Consider the following 27,500-nt stretch of genomic DNA (forward strand, 5'->3'; position numbering starts at 1 on the left):
TGTGAGTATGATGTTGATTCAGTTCAGTGAGTGAGTATGATGTTGATTCAGTTCAGTGTGTGAGTCAGATGTTGATTCAGTTCAGTGTGTGAGTCAGATGTTGATTCAGTTCAGTGTGTGAGTATGATGTTGATTCAGTTCAGTGAGTGAGTCAGATGTTGATTCAGTTCAGTGTGTGAGTATGATGTTGATTCAGTTCAGTGAGTGAGTCAGATGTTGATTCAGTTCAGAGTGTGAGTATGATGTTGATTCAGTTCAGTGAGTGAGTCAGATGTTGATTCAGTTCAGTGTGTGAGTATGATGTTGATTCAGTTCAGTGAGTGAGTCAGATGTTGATTCAGTTCAGTGTGTGAGTCAGATGTTGATTCAGTTCAGTGAGTGAGTCAGATGTTGATTCAGTTCAGTGTGTGAGTCAGATGTTGATTCAGTTCAGTGAGTAAGTCAGATGTTGATTCAGTTCAGTGTGTGAGTCAGATGTTGATTCAGTTCAGTGAATGAGTCAGATGTTGATTCAGTTCAGTGAGTGAGTCAGATGTTGATTCAGTTCAGTGTGTGAGTATGATGTTGATTCAGTTCAGTGAGTGAGTCAGATGTTGATTCAGTTCAGTGAGTGAGTCAGATGTTGATTCAGTTCAGTGAGTGAGTCAGATGTTGATTCAGTTCAGTGTGTGAGTATGATGTTGATTCAGTTCAGTGAGTGAGTCAGATGTTGATTCAGTTCAGTGTGTGAGTATGATGTTGATTCAGTTCAGTGTGTGAGTATGATGTTGATTCAGTTCAGTGTGTGAGTCAGATGTTGATTCAGTTCAGTGAGTAAGTCAGATGTTGATTCAGTTCAGTGTGTGAGTCAGATGTTGATTCAGTTCAGTGTGTGAGTCAGATGTTGATTCAGTTCAGTGAGTAAGTCAGATGTTGATTCAGTTCAGTGTGTGAGTCAGATGTTGATTCAGTTCAGTGAGTGAGTCAGATGTTGATTCAGTTCAGTCTGTGAGTCAGATGTTGATTCAGTTCAGTGAGTGAGTCAGATGTTGATTCAGTTCAGTGAGTGAGTCAGATGTTGATTCAGTTCAGTGAGTGAGTCAGATGTTGATTCAGTTCAGTGTGTGAGTCAGATGTTGATTCAGTTCAGTGTGTGAGTCAGATGTTGATTCAGTTCAGTGAATGAGTCAGATGTTGATTCAGTTCAGTGAGTGAGTCAGATGTTGATTCAGTTCAGTGAGTGAGTCAGATGTTGATTCAGTTCAGTGTGTGAGTATGATGTTGATTCAGTTCAGTGAGTAAGTCAGATGTTGATTCAGTTCAGTGTGTGAGTCAGATGTTGATTCAGTTCAGTGAATGAGTCAGATGTTGATTCGGTTGAGTGAGTGAGGCAGATGTTGATTCAGTTCAGTGAGTGAGTGAGTCAGATGTTGATTCAGTTCAGTGAGTGAGTCAGATATTGATTCAGTTCAGTGTGTGAGTATGATGTTGATTCAGTTCAGTGAGTAAGTCAGATGTTGATTCGGTTTAGTGAGTGAGTCAGATGTTGATTCAGTTCAGTGAGTGAGTCAGATATTGATTCAGTTCAGTGTGTGAGTCAGATGTTGATTCAGTTCAGTGATTGAGTAAGTCAGATGTTGATTCGGTTTAGTGAGTGAGTCAGATGTTGATTCAGTTCAGTGAGTGAGTGAGTCAGATGTTGATTCAGTTCAGTGAGTGATTGAATCAGATGTTGATCAGTGAGTGAGTCAGATGTTGATTCAGTTCAGTGAGTGAGTCAGGTGTTGATTCAGTTCAGTGAGTGAGTGAGTCAGATGTTGATTCGGTTCAGTGAGTGGGGCAGATGTTGATTCAGTTCCATGAGTGAGTGAGTCAGATGTTGATTCAGTTCCGTGAGTGAGTGAGTCAGGTGTTGATTCAGTTCAGTGAGTGAGTGAGTCAGGTGTTGATTCAGTTCAGTGAGTGAGTGAGTCAGGTGTTGATTCAGTTCAGTGAGTGAGTGAGTCAGGTGTTGATTCAGTTCAGTGAGTGAGTCAACACTGATCTGATGTGAAAAATACATGAATTAGTGTCATACTAACATATTAATTCTTGGATAAATTGTAATACTAAAGAATGATGACTGTAGACTCAAGTGCTTTATATTTTAAATATTTGGTGGACTGATTGACTTTTACTGATTGATATTACAAACAAAAATGTTGTGATGAACCCATAGTGCAAAAAGGCCACAGATGACCATCAGCGTTCCTGATGTGATCATTTAAACCGCGTTTCACCATTGGCGTCGGAACCATTGTGTGTGGGACAAGACCCAGCCACTTTTTACGATCAATGATATTGGACCCACTCACTTTTATCGTCTCTAACATTCTGTTTACCTACCCCTAATCGATAAACACTTATTATTAAACACATATTAGACGCTTTATTTCCACTTTTCTAATATTTTCTTAATTTGTATTGAAAACAAATGCCTTTCCGATTTGATATGTGATGGGAAAACGGAGAAGATTGAGTCAGACGAAAGCCGGACACGAACCGCGGGTCGATTTGTGTCAAAACTAGATTTCCGTAATTGTATCTTTCCGAACGATACGTTTAGCAAGTAAAACGGTATATTTGTACTTAATGTAATTGGCATCTACTCAAGTAAAAAGTTTCTGAGGACCCACCCACATTTGTTTTGCTTCCGACGCCCATGCGTTTCACACTCGACTCGTTTGGGAATCTGGCTGGTTTTCTCCCTTGGTTCAGTTTGTTGAGGCACATATGAGCACATGATCATATAGTCAGATAACTGTATATATGAGCATCAGTCAGGCCTGGGTCAGCTGGAGCGGTTCACTAGAGGTGAGAGAGCAACCCAATGCCCAAACCCAATCATAATGGAAGAGCTCTGTCTGATTCTGTGAGAGGATGTTCGGTAGTGTCATTGCTCTTCTCTGAAAGCAGTGCAATAGAAGAGGAGAATATACATCTATTATACATTCACATAAGGGTGTGTTTAACCGCAGCTGCAGTCGAGTCAGCTTTATTTCTATAGCGCTTTATACAACACGGACCGTTTCAAAGCTGCTTCACAGCGATAAAGGATGTTCTGTTACACTTTGAAATGGTGCCTAGTGAAAGCCAACCGAACCAAGAAGAAAATAACACACTGCAACAATTAAAGTCCTCGTTTCAGAACAAAGCACATGATCTACAGGTCTGAACACTCCCTTAGTGGCCTTATGTCTGAGTACAGCATTTCAGCGTCTGATGGACAGAAGGAATCTGTTTGCTCTGAAGTACGTGTGTGTGTGTGTGTCTGTGTGTGTGTGTGTGTGTGTGTGTGAGAGATGATGATGATGATGATGTCTCTCTGATTCAGGACGTTCTTGTATCCTCTGCATTATTGATGTTGTGAGTGATGATTGTCTGTTTTAATACTGTGTTCTAGTCATGTATAATTCACTCTGACTAGATTAAGGCTTGTAGATGAGATTTAAGAGCTGTCTGTCTGTCTGCCTGTCTGCCTGCCTGTCTGTCTGCCATTGGTTGAGTTCACAGAAGATGGCTAAAATCCCGAGCTTGTGGATGATTGGATCAGCAGAAGAAGAGCTTGAGATCTCACGAGTAGTTTTGGAGGGAAGGGAATCCAGTGGCAAGCGTTTGGACGTTTGACGTGAACTCGTGTGTTCTGGCTCGGTCTGTAATCCGAGGAAAGCTTCTTCACTTTATGGCTGACGGAGACGAGCTTGACGAGTCCAATTAGCCCTGCTTGATCCTCATGCTGTAATCCTTTAAGAGAGGCGAGAGTTTACCTGCAGATTACAACACCTGACCCGACGACCAACCGCAGACAGCCGGATCAACCCTTCATCAGCCCAACCACTGGTGTTGGGGAATATCTACAGAGTTATACACAGATCAGGCATAACATCATGAGCACTGACAGCTGAATAACACTGATGATCTCTTCATCAAGGCTCCTGTTAGTGGGTGGGATATATTAGGCAGCAAGTGAACATGTTGTCCTCAGAGTTGATGTGTTAGAAGCAGGAAAAATGGGCAAGCGTAAGGATTTGAGCGAGTTTGACAAGGGCCAGATTGTGACGGCTAGAGGACTGGGTCAGAGCATCTCCAAAACTGCAGCTCTTGTGGGGTGTTCCCGGTCTGCAGTGGCCAGGCTCTATCAAAAGTGGAGGACCAGTGGAGAACCGGCCACAGGGTCATGAAGGACCAGTGGAGAACCGGCCACAGGGTCATGGAGGACCAGTGGAGAACCGGCCACAGGGTCATGAAGGACCAGTGGAGAACCGGCCACAGGGTCATGGAGGACCAGTGGAGAACCGGCCACAGGGTCATGGAGGACCAGTGGAGAACCGGCCACAGGGTCATGAAGGACCAGTGGAGAACCGGCCACAGGGTCATGAAGGACCAGTGGAGAACCGGCCACAGGGTCATGGAGGACCAGTGGAGAACCGGCCACAGGGTCATGAAGGACCAGTGGAGAACCGGCCACAGGGTCATGAAGGACCAGTGGAGAACCGGCCACAGGGTCATGAAGGACCAGTGGAGAACCGGCCACAGGGTCATGAAGGACCAGTGGAGAACCGGCCACAGGGTCATGAAGGACCAGTGGAGAACCGGCCACAGGGTCATGAAGGACCAGTGGAGAACCGGCCACAGGGTCATGAAGGACCAGTGGAGAACCGGCCACAGGGTCATGAAGGACCAGTGGAGAACCGGCCACAGGGTCATGAAGGACCAGTGGAGAACCGGCCACAGGGTCATGAAGGACCAGTGGAGAACCGGCCACAGGGTCATGAAGGACCAGTGGAGAACCGGCCACAGGGTCATGAAGGACCAGTGGAGAACCGGCCACAGGGTCATGGAGGACCAGTGGAGAACCGGCCACAGGGTCATGAAGGACCAGTGGAGAACCGGCCACAGGGTCATGAAGGACCAGTGGAGAACCGGCCACAGGGTCATGAAGGACCAGTGGAGAACCGGCCACAGGGTCATGAAGGACCAGTGGAGAACCGGCCACAGGGTCATGAAGGACCAGTGGAGAACCGGCCACAGGGTCATGGGCGACCAAGGCTCATTGATGCCCGTGTGGTCGATCAAACAGACGAGCTACTGGAGCTCAAACTGCTCAAGAAGTTAATGCTGGTTCTGATAGAAAGGGCTCAGACCTTGGGTCCTCCATCCATGTGGATGTTACAACACAATATTAGGACATAATGTTATGCCTGGTCGGTGTGTGTATGTTGTTTGAAGTCAATGTCAGCCTAAAAATTTTGTCAGATAAATACCAAGTTTAGTATTTAATTCTTCCCTCATATTTGATGGTTTACGCCTTTATATCTTCAGCTCTTTAAGATGGTGAGACAGACACTTCTGAGGTGAAGTGTCTCAAAATGAAACTGAATGCCGGAGCTGTGAAGCTGAAGGTGTGTGTGGTCGGCAGCGGTGTTCAGAGATCGCAGTGTGTGTGTCACAGATGCGTCTGAAAACAATAAGAGATTCAGCTCTCAACTCGCATTCATGCGTCTTTCATCTCTGAGTGATGGCCGTGTGTGTTTGGGTGGAGGCTTTAGTGCTCGCCGGCTCGATGTTAACACAATCAAAGCTCTCGCACAACAGTGTGTAAGTCGTCTCCGTCCGCGTCTCTCGGGTCATTACGGCTGCTTGGGGTTTCATTAGTGTGTCAGTTTGAGCCGGTTCTGAGGAACTCAACACTGACCGTCTCCAGACGACTGAGATTAAGACCATCATCCGCTTTGTCGTTTTCCGACCTCTTGAACTCTGTCCTTTCCCTGAGCGATCGGCCTTCAGATGAGCTCAAGAACAGTGTGTAGAGCTTCATGGAATGGGTTTCCATGGCCGAGCAGCTCATCCAAGCCTTACATCACCAAGTGCAATGCAAAGCGTGGGATGCAGTGGGGTAAAGCGTGCCGCCACTGGACTCTAGAGCAGTGGACTCTCTGTCTGACAAGCCCATGGACGAGTCTGGGTTTGGCGGCTGCCAGGAGAACAGGACTTGCCTGACTGCAGATCAGCTCTGCGTGTTTACAGGGCTTCTATTTTGCCAAATTGAATGACAGCGCCGTCTTTGAGTGAGTCATATTCAAAAGTGAAATGTCCCATAATCCTCTCCGCCTCTATTTATACCCTGTGCTCTGAATGTGTGATATAATGCCGTGGATGTTCAGCTCTCTCATATCACAGCGGTCAGGAAGGTTCGTGGGGCGTGAAGGCGGTCAAACAATCGTGTGGTTGAGGTTACAGTGTTCCTCTGATTTCAGCCGGAGATGAGTGTGTGTGGCTGCTGGTGATGGGCGTCCAGGCCTCGTGATGAACTGAGAAGCACAGCTGCGCTGGCCAGAACTTAATAAGGGTTAGCAAACATGGAGACGATGGCGAGTCCAGAGTTCAGAGAGTCCAGAGAGTCCAGAGAGTCCAGAGTCCAGAGTACGAGTCCAGAGAGTTCAGAGTCCAGAGAGTCCAGAGAGTCCAGTGTCCAGAGAGTCCAGAGAGTCCAGAGAGTCCAGAGAGTCCAGAGAGTCCAGAGAGTCCAGAGTCCAGAGAGTCCAGAGTCCAGAGAGTCCAGAGAGTCCAGAGTCCAGAGAGTCCAGTGTCCAGAGTCCAGAGAGTCCAGTGTCCAGAGTCCAGAGAGTCCAGAGAGTCCAGAGAGTCCAGAGAGTCCAGAGAGTCCAGAGAGTCCAGAGTCCAGAGAGTCCAGAGAGTCCAGAGAGTCCAGAGAGTCCAGAGTCCAGAGAGTCCAGAGTCCAGAGAGTCCAGAGAGTCCAGAGAGTCCAGAGTCCAGAGAGTCCAGAGAGTCCAGAGAGTCCAGTGTCCAGAGTCCAGAGTCCAGAGAGTCCAGAGAGTCCAGAGTCCAGAGTCCAGAGAGTCCAGAGTCCAGAGAGTCCAGAGAGTCCAGAGAGTCCAGAGTCCAGAGTCCAGAGAGTCCAGAGTCCAGAGAGTCCAGAGAGTCCAGAGAGTCCAGAGAGTCCAGAGTCCAGAGAGTCCAGAGAGTCCAGAGTTTCCAGAGTTTCCAGAGAGTCCAGAGTCCAGAGAGTCCAGAGAGTCCAGAGAGTCCAGAGTCCAGAGTCCAGAGTCCAGAGTCCAGTGTCCAGAGTCCAGAGAGTCCAGAGTCCAGTGTCCAGAGTTCAGAGTCCAGAGAGTCCAGAGAGTCCAGAGAGTCCAGAGAGTCCAGAGTTCAGAGTCCAGAGAGTCCAGAGTCCAGAGTTCAGAGAGTCCAGAGAGTCCAGAGAGTCCAGAGTTCAGAGTCCAGAGAGTCCAGAGTCCAGAGTCCAGAGTCCAGAGTCCAGTGTCCAGAGTTCAGAGTCCAGAGAGTCCAGTGTCCAGAGTTCAGAGTTCAGAGTCCAGAGAGTCCAGAGAGTCCAGAGAGTCCAGAGAGTCCAGAGAGTCCAGAGAGTCCAGAGAGTCCAGAGTTCAGAGTCCAGAGTCCAGAGTCCAGAGTCCAGAGTCCAGAGAGTCCAGAGTCCAGAGAGTCCAGAGTCCAGAGTCCAGTGTCCAGAGTCCAGAGAGTCCGATTCCAGAGTCCGAGTCCAGAGTCCAGAGTCCAGAGTCCGAGTCCAGAGTCCAGAGTCCAGAGTCGTTTGTCCTGTCATGAGCTCAGAAAACCCTGATCTGCCTGTCTCTCTGTGTCTCCGTTTGATTGGTGTGTGTTAATAAGCTCCGCCCCTCCCCCCCCCGGCTTCTGCCGTGTTCATGTGCACCACAGTCCCTGCTCACCCGGTCGCAGGTCAGCGGGTAAAGACGTGTTTGTGTATCTTGCAGGTGTGTCTGACCCTCAACATGTTTTCATATCCAGACTTCATGTTTGGAGTCACTGTAGGTCAGTCGATCCATTTAATCTGTCCATTTTTGAGTAGCCCAGCATCAACCAATCATGTTACCGAGGGGCGGGGCTATCTGAGTGTTTCACAGTTAATTTCGAAGGTACGGTGATTGATAGAAAAGGACCCCAGCGATGCACGTGTCACGCAGACACTCTTCGCCCTAAAGAAACTCAGCTTTCCATCTGTCATGTGACCAACAGGGCTCGTTCCTCCTGCAGACGGCCGGCGGCCACAAACTTCAGCTTATGAAAGAAAGTAATTAGTCCATTATTCATGGCTAATAATGTTCTAGGAACTCTGTAATAGTTTCATAAGCACCACGTGAGCGGCAGTCGGTGGCTTTCGGCCTGTTGCCATGGTGACGCTCCAGCTTCTCGCTAAGTGCTCGGCCATTTCTGATGAACCTCCGCAATTACGACTGCGCTCTATAATTACCACACAGATGGAGAACCTTCAAGAGACACACATCCACATCTGCCAGTGTGTGTGTGTGTGTGTGTGTGTGTGTGTGTGTGTGGGCATGTTTTTGTGAAATATCAGGACACAAATGTGTATAATGACACAGGTATTACAAAAAGAGGGTGAAATATGAGGACGTTCCCCATGTCCTCACTTTTCAAAATGCTTATAAATCACACAGAACAAGTTTTTTTTTCACAGAAAGTGAACTGCACAGTCTCCTGTGAGGGCTAGGTTTAGGGGCAGTGTGTGTGTGTGTGTGTGTGTGTGTGTGTGTGTGTGTGTGTGTGTGTGTGTGTGTGTGTGTGTGTGTGTGTGTGTGTGTGTGTGTGTGTGTGTGTGTGTGTGTGTGTGTGTGTGTGTGTGTGTGTGTGTGTGTGTGTGTGTGTGTGTGTGTGTGTGTGTGTGTGTGTGTGTGTGTGTGTGTGTGAGTGAGTGAGTGAGTGAGTGAGTGAGTGAGTGAGTGAGTGAGTGAGTGAGTGAGTGAGTGAGTGAGTGAGTGAGTGAGTGAGTGAGTGAGTGAGTGAGTGAGTGAGTGAGTGAGTGAGTGAGTGAGTGAGTGTGAGTGAGTGAGTGTGTGAGTGAGTGTGTGTGTGAGAGTAAGTGTGTGAGTGTGTGAGTGAGTGAGTGTGTGTGTGTGTGTGTGTGAGTGAGTGTGTGAGAGTAAGTGTGAGTGAGTGAGTGAGTGAGTGTGTGTGTGAGTGAGTGAGTGAGTGAGTGAGTGAGTGAGTGTGTGTGTGTGTGTGTGTGTGTGTGTGTGTGTGTGTGTGTGTGTGTGTGTGTGTGTGTGTGTGTGTGTGTGTGTGTGTGTGTGTGTGTGTGTGTGTGTGTGTGTGTGTGTGTGTGTGAGTGAGTGAGTGAGTGAGTGAGTGAGTGAGTGAGTGAGTGAGTGAGTGAGTGAGTGAGTGAGTGAGTGAGTGAGTGAGTGAGTGAGTGAGTGAGTGAGTGAGTGAGTGAGTGAGTGAGTGAGTGAGTGAGTGAGTGAGTGAGTGAGTGTGTGAGTGAGTGAGTGTGTGAGTGTGTGAGTGTGTGAGTGTGTGTGTGTGTGTGTGTGTAAGGATTGGTGTTAGACATTATAAATAGACCAGTGTCCTGTTTCATAAGTATATTAGAGCATCAGACGCTGAATTCTTCCGTCTCTGGAGGAAAACTGATTGGATTTCAGAGTTACATAAAAATCAATCTCTTTATGATTGCATAAATTCATTTTTCATTTGAGCTAAAATAGCGAGATGAGAGGAAATCGAATCATCCGTGTCATTGGAGGAGCAGAATAACAGAATAACACCAACTCGACTGGACAACGCTGAACAGATGCATGCTGGGTAACTGGGGAATGTTCAGTTATGAAGAGACTCAACCTCCGGACATTATTTACTCACATTATGGGATGTTTCTCTTGTGTTGGTGTCTGTGAAGGCATTCCTGATGCTGCATGACATCAGACTCTTCCTCTTCCAGCACACACATCGAAACATCAAGTCTTGTTGACTGAAATGAGCGTGTGCTTAAAACAATAACACACATCTGCTAATGATTCAGAAAAACAATCTTGTTTTTCTCTTTGAATTTTTCTGACCCCATTAGCAGACATTTGTTCTTTTTTTATGTGTGTGTGAAGTTTCAGCTCAGAATATCCTCAGATCATTTATTATAGCGTCACATTTGCCTCTATTGGGGTGTGAAAATGCACAGTTTTTGTGTGTGTCCCTTTAAATGCAAATGAGTTGCTGCTCCCGCCCCCCTTTCCAGAAGAGGGCGGAGCTTCAGATACTCCATCAACAACAGAACAGGCCGATCTCACTCAGACTGACGTCAGAAATGATCAGTTGTGGAGCAGCCGGAGTCACACACACTGTGGAAGAGCTCCACACTGAACGCTGAGTGATCACACACACACACACACACACACACACACACACACACACACACACACACACACATGAGAGACTCAGGAGGAGCTCCACACTGAACGCTGAGTGATCACACACACACACACACACACACACACACACACGACAGACTCAGGAGGAGCTCCACACTGAACGCTGAGTGATCACACACACACACACACACACACACACACACACACACACACACACACACACACACACACACACATGAGAGACTCAGGAGGAGCTCCACACTGAACGCTGAGTGATCTCACACACACACACACACACACACACGACAGACTCAGGAGGAGCTCCACACTGAACGCTGAGAGGATCATTTATGTAGCGCTAGCTGTTGTGGAGCTACGCTCATCGGCTAGCATGTGCCGTCATGTTCTTCTCGTGTGTGAGCGTAACACGTCCGTCACCCGACTATACACTGCATAATAAATGTGTGTGTGTGAGTCACGCAGACGGCGAGTGTGTTCAGGAGCAAACGAACGCCACCGCTCTGAAGAGTAACGAGAGCCAGATGATGGATGAGCCGCGGCTGGGTTCAATCAGGTCCTGGAGCTGCTCTGGGTCACTGTGATCAGAGACGTGTGAGGTGACTTTGGTGTGGACTGAGGACACACACACACACACACAGTATTAGTGTGTGTGTGTGTGTTCCTCTAGCCTGACCTTTACTGTAGGAGGTTTGTTGGCCATCCGCGGGTCAGGAAGTCAGTGTGGCCTCATTATATTTGTGCTGTGGATATTTTAAGATGCTCCCTAATAATCCAGCACACACACTCCTGAAGAGCCTGTTCTGAGGACGCTTATTTAAGCATCATTGATATACTATTATAGTTTATAATTAATAATAATAATAAAGGCTGACCGATGAAGAGCCAATCAGACGCTGTCCTGCTCCTCCTTCATTGGTTGGTCTCAGCGTCAGTGTTTCTGATCATCTGTGTTTATCATCAGGGGTTAATCCAGATCCCAGAATGCACTGCTGATGGTTTCTGGTGTGTGTGTGTGTGTGTGTGTGATCTTCGCTGATAGGATGCTGGCGGCGGAGCACAGCTCGGGAGAGGCGTTGAGTGTGTTCAGATCCCGCTCCGCCGGCTCTCTGAAGACCAGCGCTCCGCTCTCAGGAGGGCCTTCCATTGGCCCCCAGTGAATATTAATGACATATTTATCATGTTTAATATCTTAAAGGGGACATATTATGCAAAATGGGATTTTACACGCTGTTTAAACACAGATGTGTGTCAACAGTGTGTGTGTGAACAACCAGCCTATAGTGGTAAAATCCACCCAATACTTTTTTCACAAACATCACTAATGTTCTGATGAAGCAGAGCCACTGAGTTTGTGTGTGTGTGTGTGTGTGTGTGTGTGTGTGTGTGTGTGTGTGTGTGTGTGTGTGTGTGTGTGTGTGTGTGTGTGTGTGTGTGTGTGTGTGTGTGTGGGGGCATGTTTTTGTGAAATATCAGGACACAAATGTGTATAATGACATGGGTATTACAAAAAGAGGGTGAAATATGAGGACGTTCCCCATGTCCTCACTTTTCAAAATGCTTATAAATCACAGAAGGAGGTTTTTTTCACAGAAAGTGAACTGCACAGTCTCCTGTGAGGGCTAGGTTTAGGGGCAGTGTGTGTGTGTGTGTGTGTGTGTGTGTGTGTGTGTGTGTGTGTGTGTGTGTGTGTGTGTGTGTGTGTGTGTGTGTGTGTGTGATGGGTAGGTTTAGGGTCAGTGTAAGGGGATAGAAAATACGGTTTGTACGGTATAAAAACCATTACGCCTATGGAATGTCCTCACATTTCACAAAAACAAACGTGTGTGTGTGTGTGTGTGTGTGTGTGTGTGTGTGTGTGTGTGTGTGTGTGTGTATGTATGTGTGTGTGTGTGTGTGTGTGTGTGTGTGTGTGTGTGTGTGTGTGTGTGTGTGTGTGTGTGTGTGTAGGTATGTGTTTGTTTGTTTATATCACATTAAGGATAGTAAAGGTTAGTAAGACCTGAGATCACCTACACCAGTCAGCGTCCCCACAATGTAAATGGATTCATAAACATACTAAATTATTTTTTTTTGAAAATGTAAAAATGCAGAATGTCTCCTGTGATGGGCAGGTTTAGGGGCAGGGGCAGTGTGTGTGTGTGTGTGTGTGTGTGTGTGATGGGTAGGTTTAGGGGCAGGGGCAGTGTGTGTGTGTGTGTGTGTGTGTGTGTGATGGGTAGGTTTAGGGGCAGGGGTAGTGTGTGTGTGTGTGTGTGTGTGTGTGTGTGTGTGTGTGTGTGTGTGTGTGTGAGATGGGAAGGTTTAGGGGCAGGGGTAGTGTGTGTGTGTGTGTGTGTGTGTGTGTGTGTGAGATGGGAAGGTTTAGGGGCAGGGGCAGTGTGTGTGTGTGTGTGTGTGATGGGTAAGTTTAGGGGCAGGGGTAGTGTGTGTGTGTGTGTGTGTGTGTGTGTGTGTGTGAGATGGGAAGGTTTAGGGGCAGGGGTAGTGTGTGTGTGTGTGTGTGTGTGTGTGTGTGTGTGTGTGTGTGTGTGTGTGTGATGGGTAAGTTTAGGGGCAGGGGTAGTGTGTGTGTGTGTGTGTGTGTGTGTGTGTGTGTGTGTGTGATGGGTAGGTTTAGGGGCAGGGGCAGTGTGTGTGAGTGTGTGTGTGTGTGTGTGTGTGTGTGTGTGTGTGTGTGTGTGTGTGTGTGTGTGTGTGTGTGTGTGTGTGTGTGTGTGTGTGTGTGTGTGTGTGTGTGTGTGTGTGTGTGTGTGTGTGTGTGTGTGTGTGTGTGTGTGTGTGTGTGTGTGTGTGATGGGTAGGTTTAGGGGCAGGGGCAGTGTGTGTGTGTGTGTGTGTGTGTGTCAGAGCATCAGAGCCACTGAGGACACCGTGGGTGAAGTTAATTTATGAAGGAAATGAGCCCAAGAATGACCGTAAAATCGTATATATTTGAGCAGATGATTTCTTCCCCAACTTCTGCTCAGAGCGAGTGAGGATGGCTCTTCATATTCTGTGAATGTGCACAGGTCCGTCATGTCCAGGTCATTCCTGACGTCAGTCTGAGTGAGATTGGCCTGTTCTGTTGTTGAGGGAGTATCTGAAGCTCGTGTAAAGGCTTCTCCTCTGGAAAGGGGGCGGGGAGCAGCAGCTCATTAGCATTTAAAGGGACACACACACGCAAATTTGAGGCTATAATAAATAATCTGAGGGTATTTTGAGCCTTAAACTTCACACACACATTCACGAGTTCACACTTACATCAAATTAAATAGAGTAAATATTATGCGTATTTGGCGTGCTGTCCGGGGGAGGGCTCCGGGCTCGGAATTTTGCCCGAACCCAGAGTACCCCCCCGTGATGGAAATAGTCTAGAACTAGACTACATATATTAATTTGATGTCTTATGTGAGTTTAATTAAGTGAGGAGAAGGGGTGGTGGAGGGATGCTAAGAAACTGTCAACGACAGGAAGGTAAATCGGCTGTCTATATACACCTCCTATCGTTGATTTTTTTTAATGAGCTCCTCTTGTGTTCAATTAGGTTTAATTATCTGGGTCTGCTCCACTTAACAGTTTTAATTTCCTGAATGTGTTCCTCCCGAAATTTGTTTATAAAACATCAATTCTGGAGACACCAGAGATTCAGATCACATCTTGTGGAAAGAGGCGTAATATGTGCCTTTAAAAGTGAAAGGAGTTGTTGTAATTGGATGAAATAAAATAAAACACTAAACAGTATTATTTACCTTTAAGTGTTTCACACGTTCAAACTCCTCTGATAAAAGTTTAGGACATAAACAACAGTGGATGTTTCAAATGACTCAATCCAAATGATTCACTTCACAAATGATTCAGTCAAACGATTCTTATGAATCACTTTCTCACGAACACAGTTCAGATTGACTTGAGCTGCTTGAAGCGTTGTGTGTGTTTTCCACTTTTCTTCAGTCCCATTGACTTTCAGGATTTTTAATTCCAACTGCATTTTCACACACACACACACACACACACACACACACACACACACACACACACACACACACACACACACACACACACACACACACACACACACACACACACACACACACACACACACACACACACACACACACATACACACACACACTCACACACACACACACACGCTCACACACACGCTAACACACAAACACACGTTCACACACACACGCTCACACACACACGCTCACACACACACTCTCGCTCTTTAACTTTCACTCATCTTATCAAGCAACCAATAATTACCTGAAATATTCATAGCCACACCCTAGCAACCACTTACAGCACCCTAGCAACCACCCCATAGACTTCCATTGAAAAATAGAGCAGAGGGATATAAATGATTCAGAACGCCATAGAGAGTTTGGCTCTTTTAATTTGGGCAGACATCCAGTCTATTAGTTTAACTCTGCTAACTGTCTAGCCACGCCCTAGCAACCATTTAGAGCACCCTAGCAACCCAAACCCAAAGAGGGATATCTCTTGAATGTCTTGGAGGGATTGTGGTTGGTTTACATCATTCATACTGACAAGCAGCCTTTGGCGTATCATTATTGGCAGCTGCCAAGCCACTCCATAGCAACCAAACAGAGTACCCTAGCAACCGTTTAGCAAGAACTATAGCTCTGCATCAGAACATCGTAGAGACATGGGGATCGGCTCTTTTGACTCATGCTAGTAAACATTGCGACATTGGCAGTTATTGAACTGAACTGAATCAACATTGACTGTGTTCTGTAGATCTGAGTCTGCAGTCTGCATCAGTGCTGTTGAAGCGATTATAGAAATGAATGTTTGACTGAGCGCGAGTCGTTTGGCGGGTTTGCTCGGATCTGAATCCACACTGAGCTCTAAACTCTCTCGCACCGTCATGAAATCTTAATAGCGGCAGCAGACAATGCCTCGCCTCAGGAGAGAGCCAGATTTATGAAAATGAATAATTCACCAGTGTTTTTCTTCTTCTTCTTCCGTCTAATGCTCTGAGGACGGAATATTTAGATGTTTTGGGCATATTTACTCTCGCGTGTGTTCAACAGATTCTGAGCTCGCGCTCTGGCCATATTAAGTGTGTCATTAAGAGCTCGTTATGATCAGCTGTTAATAGAAGATGCGGTGACTGATCAGTGATGGAATGTCATGTGATGTGGAGATTTCAGGCGTTTATCCGTCAGTGAAGCTCAGCTAACTCTTGTGAACTCTACATCCAAAGCAAACGCATACATGACTTTCATTTCCAATCGTTTTCTTTGCATGAAAGTAGCCAGGGAAGTTTTCTGCTCTTCTTCTTCATCATCATTTTCTTCCTCCTCTTCTTCTTTGGTAGTTTTTGATCTCTATTTCACACTGTTCATCCCTTTTTCACTAAAGTAATATCTGTGATTTGTCATTTGTGCTCCACTGACCTCTCTGATTGGAAATGTGTTGAATAGAGGCTGAGTTATGAACGGCATATTCTCGTCTTACTCGGTTACACTTTATTTTACGGTGTAATTATATATTTATTAATTAACTACACTCTTTGTTCCGTATGCCAGAAATAGCGAGTGATATTGCTATTGGTCAGTCGGTCAGATAGCCCCGCCCCAAACTCACGCGATTGGTTGAAGTTGGCAGGTCGGCGGCTCAAACGGATCAGGGTCATGAGAGCGTCACACTAGCTCTGTTTCCTTCGAAACACTTTGAAATATGACATAAAACATTTGTGACTAAAGCACTGCTTCCATCCCACATGTTCAGGAGAACAAAATCATCACTTCCTGGAGAGTGACTCATAATATCAGTAATAACTGTTGCTCAATCGGCTCTTTCCCTCCATCACAAATGAGTGTCGTCTCATAGCGGCAGGCGAAACACACACACACACACACACACACACACACACACACACACACACACACACACACACACACACACACACACACACACACACACACACACACACACACACACACACACACACACACACACACACACACACACACACACACACACACTGCCCCTAAACCTACCCATCACACACACACACACACACACACACACACACTGCCCCTAAACCTAGCCCTCACAGGAGACTGTGCAGTTCACTTTCTGTGAAAAAAAAATTGTTCTGTGTGATTTATAAGCATTTTGAAAAGTGAGGACATGGGGAACGTCCTCATATTTCACCCTCTTTTTGTAATACCCATGTCATTATACACATTTGTGTCCTGATATTTCACAAAAACATGCCCACACACACACACACACACACACACACACACTGCCCCTGCCCCTAAACCTACCCATCACACACACACACACACACACACACACACACACACACACACACACACACACACACACACACTAAACACTTCTGGAGGAATACTATGGAGTCAGAATAGACTCATTAATAATTCACGCAAAAAACAAGATGCACACATGTGTAACCAATTTCACATGCATGAAACCAAATTCACGTGCACAAAAAACAATTCACGTGCGCAAAATAAAATTATATATTCATAAAAATACATTTCACAAATGCAAAACACAATTCGTAGATTTACAACTGTGCACAAAAACTTTTGAATGTTTAAAATGTACACATTCATCCTGTAATGCGAATGTGCAAATCGTCATTCACGTGTGTGAATTGCCTTGGATGTGTGTGTGTTTTTTTGAGACTTTCCTGGCAGCGCAATCCTCCCTACACAGAGGAGTCGTACTCTTTAGCCAATCAGATTTAAGCTCATCAATCGGCCAATCATAACCGCGTGAGGGCGGGCCCACCTGAATGTTACGTCATCAGCGTTCGACCACAGTTAGAGATCATGGCTAAGCAGCAGAGGTATGTATGTGAAGTTTGATCGGTTCATTTCTGTGTTTACTGAAACTAAGAACTTAGAGATCAGTTGAAGTGAGTTTATTCAATATTAACAGATGTAAGCAACTGCTGTGGTAATCAGATGTCCCATATGAAGAGGAAATGATGCTTGTTTTGTATTTTAGCTGCAGGTACAGAGACAGACATCTCTCTCAGTTACAATCACACAAATTATTGTAAAACAATAATCTGGGTGGACAATAGCTCCCATTTAGCACTGGCCTCATCGAGATATTTTTTCACTATGTACAATTTTTTTAATGAGCACTCATTGTTTAGTGATGAAGATATTTTGCCATTTGTGCAACAGTATACAGTGTTAAATTGTTATTACACGTATTGTTCCTGTACACCTTTGGTGTGACATCTGGATAGCAGTCACAAACATCTAAATTCATGTTTCCTTATTCTCTTTTATAATTTGTTTATAATTTGTATTAATGTCTTAATCTATTCAGTACACATGTACTTACATGTTCTGTGCTGTATTGTCATCTCAAGATTTTTAATGTCACAGGACAATGTTGTGAAGCATTCATTTTACTTTGCCTGGCAAAAAAGCGTTTTTATGCTGATCAGACAAAGATGCAATTAACATCATACTACTAAGATTACTCCGTACACTATATTCAATTATATTACCATCACTTCATGTCCTGCTTCCTGCTCTTCCTCTGTCTGCATGTGCTGACTGCTTTAAATATCAAACCAAAATCTGATGTGTTCTGACAGAGAAAGGGCTAGTGGCGGCTAGATTGAACACATTTCATTTGTTGACTTTCACCTGATGTGTTGCACTTAAATGTATCATTTGGCGATAAACATTTATCTACTTTAAAAGAAAAGAAGACACTGACTGGAACACTACCAACATCCCTGACCAGCCATGCAATGACATTGTGCTTCCAGTGCCCCGTGACTGAAGAACTAACCCAGCTTCAAACTGTTAATCAGCCAATCTCACAGCTACAGAATATATTTATATACAATGTTTTTTATATATATATATATATATATATATTATATTGCTCTGTACTACATGTTGTGCTTCTTCATCATTTACTCACCCTCAACCTGTACTGAGTTTTGTTTGTTCTGCTGAACACAAAGGAAGTTATTTAGAAGAATGTAACAAAGCAAATCTCTGCAGCCATTGACTAACATAGTATTTTTCTCCCTGCTATGTTAGTCAATGGCTGCAGAGATGTGCTTTGTTACAAACATTCTTACAAATATCTTCCTTTGTGTTCAGCAGAACAGAAATTCATATAGGTTTGGAACAACTTGAGGGTGAGTAAATGAATTAAAAAAAAATGTTTTGGGTGAACTCTCTTTAATCATGGCCAAGTCATTTCATATAGGTTTTATTCCCAAAGGATTCAGAAACTTTCAAATTAATAAACCGTATACATCAACTGTAGCAAATCTCTTTGAATCTTTTAATTCTGACATAAAACAAGAACATTTAATAATGCATAGCAGGGCTTTATTCCTTGAGTGTGTACATTAATACAGTAACAATGCATGACTTTCAGCCTCTTGTTGAAACAACAGTCAAAATGAAGGGATGCAACATGAGTGTTTGGAAAGAATTACAGTAGGAATGGTAAGGTAACGGTACTGGTCTCTGCAACTTCATACATCATCTGTCTGGGAAATCTGAAACAATAAAACTGCATATATGTGCAGCTTAAAGTTAAAACAAAGCATATATTAAATATAAATGGTCTCCAATGTATGCACTTCATTACATAAATTATTATCAGTTGAATGTGTGGTGGACATGACATGCAGGTTCAAACACACTGTTGTGACTGCTCTTTCCTAATTAAATAATAGTTAAATTAAAAACCACGTGAAAAATATCTATTTATCTAATTCGTCTATTTATATACACTTTCTCTCATCATTCAAACCATTGTTATGCTTTCTATGGAGTTTATGAATCTAAAATCCTACATTTGTATGGTGTGCATATGCAGAATTCTTTATGAAGTAAACATAAGAATCCATCAATACTACTAAATGTTTATTTTCACACAGAGATCAGTTGAAGTGATAGTTTCTTAACTGCTAAGTTCTTAGTTTCAGTAAACACAGAAATGAACCGATCAAACTTCACATACATACCTCTGCTGCTCAGCCATGATCTCTAACTGCGGTCGAACGCTGATGACGTAACATTCAGGTGGGCCCGCCCTCACGCGGTTATGATTGGCCGATTGATGAGCTTAAATCTGATTGGCTAAAGAGTACGACTCCTCTGTGTAGGGAGGATTGCGCTGCCAGGAAAGTCTCAACAACACACACACATCCAAGGCAATTCACACACGTGAATGACGATTTGCACATTCGCATTACAGGATGAATGTGTACATTTTAAACATTCAAAAGTTTTTGTGCACAGTTGTAAATCTACGAATTGTGTTTTGCATTTGTGAAATGTATTTTATGAATATATATTATTTTATTTTGCGCACGTGAATTGTTTTTTGTGCACGTGAATTTGGTTTCATGCATGTGAAATTGGTTACACATGTGTGCATCTTGTTTTTTGCGTGAATTATTAATGAGTCTATTCTGACTCCATAGAATACACACACACACACACACACTCACACACACACACACACACACACACACACACACACACACACACACACACACACACACACACACACACACACAGACACACAGACACACACACACACACACACACACACACACACACACACACACACAGACACACAGACACACACACTGTCATGTTCTCTTGTGTTGGGGTGCTGATGTTTGGGAACGCAATCGTGTGAGACGCTTCTGGAGGAATACACACACACACGCACATACACACACACACGCACACACACACACGCTTCTGGAGGAATTAAAGCAGATCATTATGATATATATTATATATATATATTACTTTGACTCAGGCATTTCAGAGCCACCAAACCAACATCTGAGATGCTGCGATGCCATTGGTCCACTGGTTAGACCAGTCATCCAATCACAGCCTCTGCTGAGGGAAAGACACATGAGGGTTTGAGGGATTCGTTCGGTAAACGTGTTTCCGTCGTAGTTTATGCATGTCTTCTTATGGGCTCTGATATTCCACATCCCGCAGTCTGAGTTAGGAGAGCTCTGCAGTGTTTCTGACTGTGAAGCTGCAGGTGATGTTGGTTGTGTTTCAGCGTTCTCGTAACCCGTCTTGCCAAGAGTTTTGCAGTAATTAACCTCGTTCAGCGTCTCTCAGGTCAGCATCACAACGAGACACTGATGAATCGGGTGTGTGTGAGAGGAGCCCGAGCGCTGAACGGGAAGCGTCTCTAATGAGCTGAGCCAGGACCGAGGCGTTTGACCCGTGTGAGACTGCAGTTAAATGTGGAATTCATATCTGAGATTGTCTTACACTCCTTTCCTAATGTCTCTCAGCAGGGCGTCTCGCATTCGCAATGAACCCGCCTGCCATTCATCTGCTCTCGCTCGGCTGCCTTGAACCGATCAATTCTCCAGTGAAACATTCATGTGTGGTTTTGAGATGTATGAGTATGAAGCGCCACACTAATGAAGCCTCTCTCTCTCTCTCTCTCTCTCTCTCTCTCTCTCTCTCTCTCTCTCTCTCTCTCTCTCTCTCTCTCTCTCTCTCTCTCTCTCTCTCTCTCTCTCTCTCTCTCTCTCTCTCTCTCTCTCTCTCTCTCTCTCTCTCTCTCTCTCTCTCTCTCTCTCTCTCTCTCTCTCTCTCTCTCTCTCAGGAACAGAAGAGTACGCTGTTGAAGGTAAGCCAGCTGATTAAACGCTCTGGTGTGTTGAAGTCGTGTCGGCCGCTGCGCCGAGGCCTTGTCAGATTGGACTGCGGTTTTGGCGACTTCTGGGGGCTTTGATTCGCTGCTAAGAGAAACACATTTCTCCGAGATTTACTCTTCCTCCTTTATCTCACTTTCTTTTCTTCTTATGAGTTGCTTTGATTGGTAACGCTCTACAGTGAGCTCTGGTTGTCCCGTGCGATCGCTGGCTGTTATTGGTTGCTTTAGCGGCACAGTATCTCTGGTGATGTTGACGTCCTGTTCTCAATGTGTAAAGCAGGTGTGTGAGTTCAAAGGTTAAACCCCCCCGAAACGGCGCTTGCATCCGCCGAGAGCCGGATGTATTTACCCATAATTCCCCCGCAGGCTGGATTTGTCTGCGTAATTGATGGCTCTGGTGCGTGTTTGGGATAAGGCACAGGTATCTGGATGTTTTCCCTCTATCTGGACGCTGCTGATGGATTACCCTTCTCTACCCAGCATGCCTCAGGAGGGACGTCGCTATGGCAACCCCAAAGAGACGTGTGCATGTGCTGGATGAGGTGTTCGTGACGGAAACGCAGATTAATTGCATGTTTCCAGTGATTTATAAAAGTCTGATCACAGTGACAGTGTGTTGTTTTTGAGCGGCAGGAGCTTAAACGCGTTCTTGAATTGAATTATTTGACCAAAAAACATATGCGTTGTCTTAATAACAAGTTTAGGTAACACTATATTTGGTTACACTTCATTTGAAAGTGTCTTTGCTACAGTGTAATTAAACATTTAAGCATTAATATTAAGTAACAACAATTATGCATAATGTACTATTATTGCTATGGTTACTCTTTATTTTAAAGTGTCATTGTTACATACACTATATCGCCAGAAGTGTTGTGTCTCCCCTTCACCTGCACATGAGCTTTAATGCCATCCCATTCTTCATCTGTAGGGTTTAATATGGAGTCAGCTCTAACAGCTTCAGCTCTTCTGCTCTTCTTTCCTCAAGGTTTAGGAGTGTGTTTATGGGGATTCTTCATTTGTGATGTTGGACGAGAAGGCCTGGCTCTCAGTCTCCGCTCTAATTCATCCCAAAGCTGTTCTATCGGGTTGAGGTCAGGACTCCAGTTCCTCCACCAAACTCCTCATCCATGTCTTTATGGAGACGCTTTGAGCACTGGTCAGTCATGCTGGGACAGGAAGGGGCCGTCCCCAAACTGATCCCACAAAGATGGGAGCATGAAATTGTCCAAAATGTCTTGGTGAAGCATTAAGAGTTCCTTTCACTGGAACTAACCCCTGAAAAACAACCCCACCCCATAATCCCCGTCATGGAGCTCTTGACTCTGCAGAAAGTCTGCGACTACTGTTGTTCCCAATGGCTTCCACTTTGTTATAATCCCACTTACAGTTGAGTGTGGAATATTTAGTAGTGAGGAAATGTCCTGAATGGACTTATTGCACAGGTGTCCACCGATCACGACCCCACGCTTGAGTTCTCTGAGCTCCTGAGAGCGGCCCATTCTCTCACTAATGTGTGTAGAAGCAAACACACACACACACACACACACACACTCCTGAGAGCGGCCCATTCTCTCACTAATGTGTGTAGAAGCCAACACACACACACACACACATACACACACTCCTGAGAGCGGCCCATTCTCTCACTAATGTGTGTAGAAGCAAACACACACACACACACACACACACACTCCTGAGAGCGGCCCATTCTCTCACTAATGTGTGTAGAAGCCAACACACACACACACACACATACACACACTCCTGAGAGCGGCCCATTCTCTCACTAATGTGTGTAGAAGCGAACACACACACACACACACACACACACACTCCTGAGAGCGGCCATTCTCTCACTAATGTGTGTAGAAGCGAACACACACACACACACACACACACACTCCTGAGAGCGGCCATTCTCTCACTAATGTGTGTAGAAGCGAACACACACACACACACACACACACTCCTGAGAGCGGCCCATTCTCTCACTAATGTGTGTAGAAGCGTCTGCAGGCCTAGAGCTGGAGTTTTACACCTGTGGCCATGAAGGGGTTCAACACTTGATTTGAGGGGCGCCCCAATACTTTTGGCAATATAATGTATGTTCTCTGTACTTACTAGTAATAACTATATATTTTGCATAATTTCATACCCTAAACCTCAATCCTACCCTAACCCCATAGTAAGTAGATGTTGTTATTTAACACTTAAATGTATAATTAGTGTAGCAAAGACACTTTAAAATAAAGTGTAACCCAAGTTTAATATCGGAACAATAAAACTGTATAAAGTAAATGTTTCAGATTGATTCCAGTGCAAATAAACACAACCATAAGCAGATCATTCTCAAATATATATGTGTTTTCAGGCACTTAAACATGTAAAAAATGCTTTGAAAAAAGTATTGTGTGTATTTGGTGGTGTTTGATGTAACATCCTAAAAAACATTCTAAAAGTATAATCAATTAGTAATAAGGTATCTATAATTCTTTACTGTATATTGAAGTGCCTGTGATAACAAAACCGCACATGTTCGTTATCATCATTACCCGTCTGAAATCCCCAGAACAGAGAAGAGACACACGACAAACAGACGATAATGAGCTGTCATTGCTTCTCCACTCGTTTGAGTCCAGGTAAACTGTGCTGATCGAGACCACACCGCGTACAGTGACTAGAGCAACACGACAACATCTCAACACAGACATATTGCAGACTGATTTTATCAAGCCTCTAGGAGCGCTCATGCTCGCGGCTGCCAGATGTCAAGGTGTTTTACTTCGGTGATCTTCTCAATCTGCCGTCCGTGTGCTGAGGATCTGAAAACATCTGAGCTGGACCTTACTGACCTGAAGTGACAAGCTCAAATGAAGGACACGTACAGTTAGACTGAATCTGCCGTCAAACCTTCAGCTGTAATAAATACAAACATGATCTCGCCTGTATTGTGCTCTGTGTGACGGTACAAAGTCTTGTTTGCTGTTGATTTAATAGAACATTGTTAGGGGTTCAAGCACGAAGTGCCGAAACCCTATTGTTATTGTAAGGATTTTTATTATTATTATTTATTTATTTATTTATTTATTTTTCTTCTCTGCTAAAACGCATCGTGCAGCCCAAACCGTAAATGCTAGAGACTCGAAACTTTGTCAGATAGTAGTACAAAAAATCGAGGAGAGGTTGACAGAGTATGAGCCCGATTGGCCAATAGGTGGCGCTACAGCAATCAAAAGCGTGAAAGGGCTCATAACTCCTAAACCGTTTGGCCCACACTCAAGTGTCTTATATCATTGGAAAGCTGAACAAAACGTGTATCTCCGATTTAATTTCGGTCATGAAAAATCTTCCGCCATTTTGAATTTAGTCAAAAACGTACTTTTGAGAACTGGTCCTGGTTTTTATTAGGATTTTCACTGTTTTAGAAAAACTTTTGAGTCTTACCAGTTTTCAAAATGTAGAGAATGTGTTCATTTATATGCTAATATTGTAAATCAGGACAGTGAAATAAAGCATCTGTAATGATTTGTGCTTATTGGCTGAAGTGACTTCAATCAGGATCAGTTTAACCGTTGTACAAAGTGACTAAAATAGATTGAATTGACTAAAGCTAGAATAAAATCTTAAGCCGTCCTCATGTTTAAGGCTTAAGCTAGTCCCAGAATAAACTCATGTTTGAGCTCTTTTAACTGAAAGCATATCTTAAAATATGTCAGTGCCATTGTTTTGTCACAAGATGCACACAATCTAAAAATGCTGGGTTGTTTTAACCCAAATCTGGGTCAAATATGGACAAATGTTGTGTTAAAAACAAAAATTTTAACCCAACGGCTGGGTTTGTCCATATTGGACCCAAATAAATAAAACCCATAAAACCCAGCATTCTTTAGAGCAGGGGCTTTCAAACTTTATGATGCCAAGGACCACCAAATATGATGAACCTTCCTGAAATCCACCTATTTTTATGCATGAAAAAACATTTACACTAGATAAATAGTGTATCATTATAAATATAATATTGTTTCCCAACTTAAATGGGCTATTAATGTTGGATGTATAAACCTGAAGAAGAACCTACTCAATAATTCGTATAAGCAACTTTCACAATAAATGTATGTAATCAGCTTACATACTGCGTTAAGAAAACTGCCAGTGAGTGAGATATAGTGAGAAAGCAAACATACAATTCTGGAAAGTATGTATATGGCAAGAAAGGAGAGAAATATTAGGTCGACTTTATCCATTTTTGCTTTGTCTCTTTATTCTCTGAAATTTTCTGAGGACCACTTAGAACCTTCTGAAGGACCCCAGGTTTGAAAACCCCTGCTTTATAGAACACCAGTAATGTGTTTGTTTTCTAAGGCAAAGCTACTTGAACTAATGCCTAATCCTGGTTTAATCTGTGAAATCTTAGTCCCTAAAATTTGAGCAACAGTATAGTTTGACTAAATATGACAGCAGTAGATCTGGCTCAGGACTGAGACTCAGATGCTCGCTCGAGGGCTTTCTGTCAGGTGTGACTCTGGTTTTGCCTTCTGTTCTGATGGAAGCCGGTGACATTTGCTGGGTTTGTGCGGGTCGGACAGAAAACTAGAGGACAAACCTGTAGAGATGAATGTTTTGATGTGGGAATGTCAGCGCTGGACGACATGCTGTGGATCTGACCTGAGAGACACGCAGCTCCTCCAGAATAAGGACGAGAAACAGTCGGTGGCTTCAGATTAAAGCTTCTGCTGCATGAATACATATGCTAATATAAGAGACACTACAGACAGACAGAGAGAGAGAGAGAGACGAGCTATAGAACATATTCAAATACTGAAACTCTGGGAATAAACACAGAATATGGCACAGCACATCATCAGCATGCAAAGCTCTGGTGTTTGAAGAGTCCTCCATAAAACATCAGATCAGAGATCAGGACTGTCCAATGCTCTTTAGCCGAGTTCACTAAAGCAGCCAGACTTCAGTAGATTCTGATAGTTTGTAGTATCAGTCGCCGCTCTTGAACCGGATGGTTAACTGTTGACCAACCTATATTTGGGCCCTGGCCACCGGCTCGTCCTGGATGGCCTATTTTCAGGGGTTTTGTCTCATTAGCGGCTCTGACCGGGTCGTTAGATTGATGAGATTGAGCGTCTCTCAGGCGCCCGGCGGGACCAGCCGTACGGAGAGACGCTCGGCCTGCCAGAGAAAAGCTCCGCAAATGGATGAGCCGGGAACGCCGTGACCCCGTTTCGCTCTCAGACCTGTCAGGTGTGTTTCCCAACTGAACACCGGCGGACGGAAGTGCGGAGAGAGGATGAATTCATGACCATTGCTCTGGAAAACTGTGTGAGTTGAGAGAAGTTGTTTCTTCTGGTCACGGCGGATGCGTTTGATTGTCGATCCAGACAGACCGTCCTTATCTGCCCAATCCCAGCTAATGATCCGCCCCTCTGGAACATTCGGGATTAAACCTCATGACGGCTGGAGATGTTTCTCCTCTCTTGGCCGTGAAATGGAAGGCTGATGTCCTCTGCAGATATGAGATTAAAGTTTGAGCCATCACAGATTAGAGTGGATCAACTAAACCAGATTATGGATTAGTTCTGAACATTCTCCAGCGGATGAGATTGTGTGTTTTATGCTTCTGCGTGATTTACAGATGAAACTCTTCATTGTGGATCTTTAGAGAAATGAGAATGTATTAGTTCAGAGTTTGAATGCTGATCGTAGATCTGGATCCTCTTGAATAAATCTTTTAGTCATGAATGTATAAACCAGCAGCGGAGAAAAGATTCATCTGATATGGTCACTCTTCCTGGTTCTAGTAAGAACTGGAGCTGCTGTGTTTTGGACCAGCTGGAGTTTGTTTATTAGGCGAGCAGGGCAACCACCCAGTAGAGCATTACACATTAGAACATCAACTCACTGTTCAGCATTTGGCATTGAGAGCATGTGCCGTAATTTAGAGATATTTTTAAGATGGTAGAATGCAGTTTTTCAGATGCTAGAAACGTGGCTTTCAAATGAGAGATTGGTATCAAAGAGCACACCCAGGTTCCTCACTGACCACGAGGACTGGACAGTTGTCCGGTCAGATTGGAGAGGTGATTTTGATGTGTGTTAGTTCACACACACACACACACACACACACACACACACACACACACACACACACACACACACACACACACACACACACACACACGCGTGTCTGAAGGACTCCTCCAGGGTTAATCTGAGCAGTGAAAGCCTAGAATGGGCCGCATGTCCCTCTGATGAACCGCTCTTCAATCTGTCACATTCACACTTATTTCATGATGTTTTAAAGCGCGTCGTCCCTTGTGTAAATGTCACACACTCGCTGTAATTGCTCTGACCTTTCCAGCGCTGGTGTGGGCAAACATGTCATGTGACAACCTGCAGGAGGAAATGACACGTCTCCATCCGTGATGCTCTGAGCCCGGTGACACGCGTGTGCTTGGTGCTGTTCTGACTCGCTCTCTGTGAAGTGTTTAACGTGTTTAATTGAGAGTAAATGTGATATTGAGGAAAGTGCAGCCGAATCTGTCGTTCAGTGGGAGAAACGATTGAAATGCCACCCTCTTCTGTGTGACGCTGCTGTAGAAACACAC

The 27,500-nt window shown here is 44.5% G+C and overlaps 1 protein-coding gene across 1 annotated transcript in view; it reads left to right on the top strand.

Annotated features, from left to right (window-relative positions):
* Positions 1–27,500, top strand: part of nrxn2b (neurexin 2b) — a gene marked incomplete at its 3' end in the record, with an annotated part of 382,238 nt that overhangs the window by 20,112 nt on the left and 334,626 nt on the right. Inside the window, exon 2 of the mRNA XM_079804614.1 lies at positions 20,827–20,850. Coding sequence (XP_079660740.1) covers positions 20,827–20,850 — 24 coding nt within the window. The remainder of the gene's footprint in view (positions 1–20,826; positions 20,851–27,500) is intronic.

Source organism: Gobio gobio (genome assembly GCF_949357685.1).
Source record: "Gobio gobio genome assembly, chromosome: 2".
NCBI classification, from domain to species: domain Eukaryota; kingdom Metazoa; phylum Chordata; class Actinopteri; order Cypriniformes; family Gobionidae; genus Gobio; species Gobio gobio.